The sequence below is a fragment of the Aplysia californica genome, unplaced genomic scaffold (assembly GCF_000002075.1).
Source record: "Aplysia californica isolate F4 #8 unplaced genomic scaffold, AplCal3.0 scaffold00924, whole genome shotgun sequence".
NCBI lineage: Eukaryota > Metazoa > Mollusca > Gastropoda > Aplysiida > Aplysiidae > Aplysia > Aplysia californica.
The window spans coordinates 28,115-32,622 of record NW_004798194.1 but is presented as its reverse complement, the minus strand read 5'-3'; the positions used below and the strand labels follow the sequence as shown (position 1 = coordinate 32,622).

Below are 4,508 nucleotides of genomic sequence, written 5' to 3'. Positions count from 1 at the left end.
CCCCTTATTTTCTTTTTTTTCAACTCATTTTCCCCTAATTTTACAAGCTATTACAACTAATTTCCCCCTCCCTCTTTTGAACCGCTTTCAAAATTGCGCCTTCTGCTGCTAGGGCGTTGAAACCAGTTATTATTGATCCTTGACCTCTGTCTCAGTCCTGGACAAATGCAGCAAGGAAGACTGCCTGGTCCAGCCAGTGTTCATGTGGGTCGGCATCAACGTAGGCATCACGCTGGTGGGAGCAGCTCTAGTCACCTATGTACAGGTATGATTGTCAAATTATACGGGGTGCCCACTACGGCTGGATCGGGCCGATCGCCGGACTCAATCGCTTGTAACTGAAAGCAAATCTGTTTGTTTTTTAAGCGACCGAGTCGGGCGATCGGCCCGATCAGCCGATCCCATCCGTAGTGGGCACCCCGTATAAATTTGCATAGTTAAAAGTAGGGAGCTTACTCGGACAAGCTGAATTTGAGCTTTTTGTCACCGTTTCCAGGATCTAAACTGTTATATGAATAGTTCCGATGATTGCCTTATAGCTACTTTCATGGTCTTTTTCAGTTCTTGAGTGAATTCGTGGGCATGTTTCGTTTGATGGTCTTATATTTACACCACCCACCCCCTCCCGCGCGCTCCTCTCCCCCACACACACACACTCACATAAATAAGTTTGCAACACACACACACACACACACACATACACACACATACATATAAACTCACATACACACACTCTCACGTCAGGCACTATAACAAAGGATATTGCCCTGATCGACGTTCAAATAGCTATATTGCCTTCTCCACTCACCTAAATCAGCCTGTACACAAACCATGTCAGCCCAGCTTTCAGAGAAATACTTAGTAATCGACCCCCTTAAAACGTCTTGTAAAAGCCTTTTTTTGTAGTCTGTTATCTACCCGTTTTAATACAATTCAGCGATATCAAAGTTGAAGCGTTTCATCTCTAGTTTCTACCCAGTCTTTGCTCTAAATATTACCCTGGTAGTTATGAATGAATGGCTCGCTGAACCCTTATTGCACTTGCATTTTTCGATAAAATGGTCGTAACTATGTCGAGAGAGTTGGACATTGCCCTCCACATCCTTCGTTTATGAGTAAAAGGAAAAACATTTTCACCGTGCCTCTGACCTCTAAATATTACCCTTGTCGTTATTATGAATGAATGGCTCGCTGAACCCTTAATGCACTTGCATTTTTCGATAGAATTGTCGTAACTAAGTTGAGGGATTTGGACATTGCCCTCCGCCTCCTTCGTTTTGGAGTACAAGGAAAATCATTGTCACAGTGTCTCTGACCGCTAAAGTAGAAACACAGAACAAACTGACTTTTGAAATTAGGTTGACTTTTTGTTTATTCCTACAGAATTAGTTGGGTTTTTTTTTAAGCTGAAGGCACTTGGGTTGTTTTTTGTTGTTGGTTTTTTTTTGGGGGGGTGTGGGGGGTTGAGGGGGTTGTTGCTTGTTTGTTTGTTTGTTTGTTTGTCTGTCTGTTTTTAAGGAAAGGGGGGTTGTCATTTTTTAACGTATCAAACAGTTCGTTACTCCGTTGACTGAAGACGCTATTCGGATTACTGTACTATAACTGATGACCAGGTCAAGCAAGTTTGTTTTTTGCAATGTAAGATCTACTTAAGCCCTCAGTCTCCACACTCTGTAGAGCCAATATGGGGGTAAACATGATGTCGCTCAGAAAAGAGTATTCTAACCTAGCTTAAAGAATGGGATACTTAAGTCAGCTTTTACCCAAGCTCTAAACCTGATAAAACTACTTTACTCAAAGTGCAAAAATACGAATACACGAGTACTTGTTTGACCCCTGAGGTTGTGTTTTGGTACAAAGCGAAAAAAAAAAGTTTATGATAAGTTATCAATAGCTGCCAGCCAACTTTTTAGTTTTTTTGACTTGTGTTGTGCTGTTTTTTTGCTAGTTTCCCCTGTCAAAAAAGAGGTCAATTTGTCACACTCTAAAACCCCCTTTCATTCCATATCGACTAGTCCGTTGATATCCCCGGTATAATTTTTTTTAAATGCCAAAGTTAACGCGTGAAGAGCAATGCTATTTGATAGATTCTTTTCGGGTTACACTCAACATAGTAGTTATTATAATAATAAAAATTTATTTCTTCTGAGAATGTTAACAATATGCCCACGAGATCGTTTACCTAGAGGAAAACCGTCATGTGTTGCAAGCATGGCTTTATCCTCATGCTGTTCCGGCATTTCCAAGAGGACATGACCACACAACTTGAATCTGGGTACATTGAAAGAGGAAGAGGGATTAGATCATAACAATTGACATTAAACCAGTTTGCAAGAAACCAAACAAACTGATCGACTTGAAATCCCGAAAACCAAGCGATTATTATGCTTGTGGCCATGTCCCGAAGATGAATCTATAAAGAACGGGGCTCTCGTGGCCAACAAGTTAAGGTGTTGGCCTTTCATTCAGAGGTCATGGGTTCGAATCCAGGTAGCGACCGAAAAATGTTATTCCCTAAAATTGTCTCCTGTCACCTCCTTTCCTGCTCTCTAGCAATATCCTGTCGTCTGCTTTCGTCTCCTCTTTCTGCCCCTCTCACATCCTCTGCCCCCTCCTCTCGGCTCCTGACTCTTTCTGCAGCCTTTCTACTGCAGCTCTTTGGCTTCTTCTTACTGCTGTCTTTCAGCCACACCCTTGATCTTCTGTTAGGAAAGATCTACAAATAGCCTTCTCAGACAAGGGCGAAAAATCTCGGAGGAGCCGTGTGCAAGTTGCCCACGTTAAAGATCCCTTGATGGTGTAAAATCGATAAGAGTAGGCTTCGGCCGCCACCTGGGCTGAATTCAAAATTTCCTACCAACTGAAAATGTTTAATGTGTCCCGCGCGCTCATATGACCTTATGCAGTTGCGAGCGCCGTAAAACACTTACCGAAAAGAATATATAAAGAAGTGACTATTAGCACGATTTGTCCAACCTGACCCACTCACAGCACATCGGAAACTTATAGACGTTTCTAAATTGGCTCATTATACTAATTACATCTCACATACTTCTACGTGTATTGTGATTTTTGTGTGTTTTGTTTGTTTGTTGTTTTGGCGTTTTAGGAAGAAATACTTTTGACAATGTTCTATTTTTTTTCTTTTTGGTCAGATTTTTGTGTGTATTCTTTAAAATTGGCGCCTGGAGGTTTATATTACCGTCAACCAATGATTGCAATTGTATAAGCAGAATTCATATTCAGCTCTAAAAACCGCCAGCGTGTCCTATCTCTCTGAGCTCCTTGAGGTCATAAAAAAAACTACGACTGAGATGATATGGAGACGAAACAAATCATGAAGACATACGTTTGTGCAATAGACCCAATTCTTCTTCCCCCACATCTTTCACCCCACCCCCTCAAAAAAGTTAGGTCAGGTAAAAGACACTGCCTATCAGGTGTAACCCAGGCAGTGTGGGATACTTCCTAACTGAAAAAAGAAGATTCTCTATAAAATGGACCGCACCCCCCCCCCCCTATTCGTCTCCACCCAACCTACTCTGGAACGGAACTGACGAGGTGACGAATTTTGCATTTATCTCAGAATCCGGTACCTTGTACCTGGTGCCCATTGGGGGATCGGTTGTCTAATCCAAACCGATCGCCAACCGATCGCTCGACTTGTGGCCTTGAAGACAAACGCGTTTCTTTTTTAGGCCGCAAGTCAGGCGATCGATTTGTGCATGCCACGATGGTCGCTTTGCGCCCTCAATCCGTCTACCAAACCGAACGAAAACCGAACCGATCGTGCCAATGGGCTCTGGGTATTAGATTTGCCTTTTCTAAACAAGACGGAAAGACAACCACTCCAAACCCAACAGAGTGCGTGGTTAGCGGGTGCTCTTGTGTGGTTTGCTTCTTCTTTTTTTAAATCAAAGATCTATTGTTCTTATCTCCCCTTCTTCTAGTTTAATGTTTCTTACTCTCTTGTAACTCATCTAATCTTCTGGCGCTCATATGACCTTATGCAGTTGCGAACGCCGTGAAACCTCTACTAAAACTTTAAAAAACGAACAGACGTCAGGACTTGTTAAATGTCGGTATCGGTGTCGTTTCGTGCTACATGTAGATTTTCGCTCGTTGATAGTATCGTGTCGCTCGTCGATGCACATTTTTAACCCCGACTGTAGATCTAGATGCGCATAATCTCGCCCCGTGATGCAATACTGGAGAACTGTGTGTGACCTTGTGGAACTGGGTTCTTTGCCAGGGATCCGATAACAAAAGTTATCAACCTTTGAACAGTGCTGGCTGGGAACTGCGGCATGGGCAGCGTGAAGAGTTCGTGGTTTGAACTGCCGAATGCGTGAATCAGAGGGGGGAAAAGCTACAAAAAACAATCTTCGAGATTTTTTGGAGATTGTTTTTTTCATAAGTGGTGTTATCATTGTGCAGAAAGATAAGCAGTTCTCATTTCCCAACCCGGTTGAAATTATCTTTTAAAAGTTTATGTTAACAAATTCTCC

General features: G+C 42.5%; 1 protein-coding gene across 1 annotated transcript in view; it reads left to right on the top strand.

Moving 5' to 3' along the window:
- LOC101863064 (chloride channel protein A) overlaps positions 1–4,508 on the top strand; it is a gene marked incomplete in the record, with an annotated part of 79,438 nt that overhangs the window by 48,795 nt on the left and 26,135 nt on the right. Inside the window, 1 exon segment of the mRNA XM_035972956.1 lies at positions 156–265. Coding sequence (XP_035828849.1) covers positions 156–265 — 110 coding nt within the window.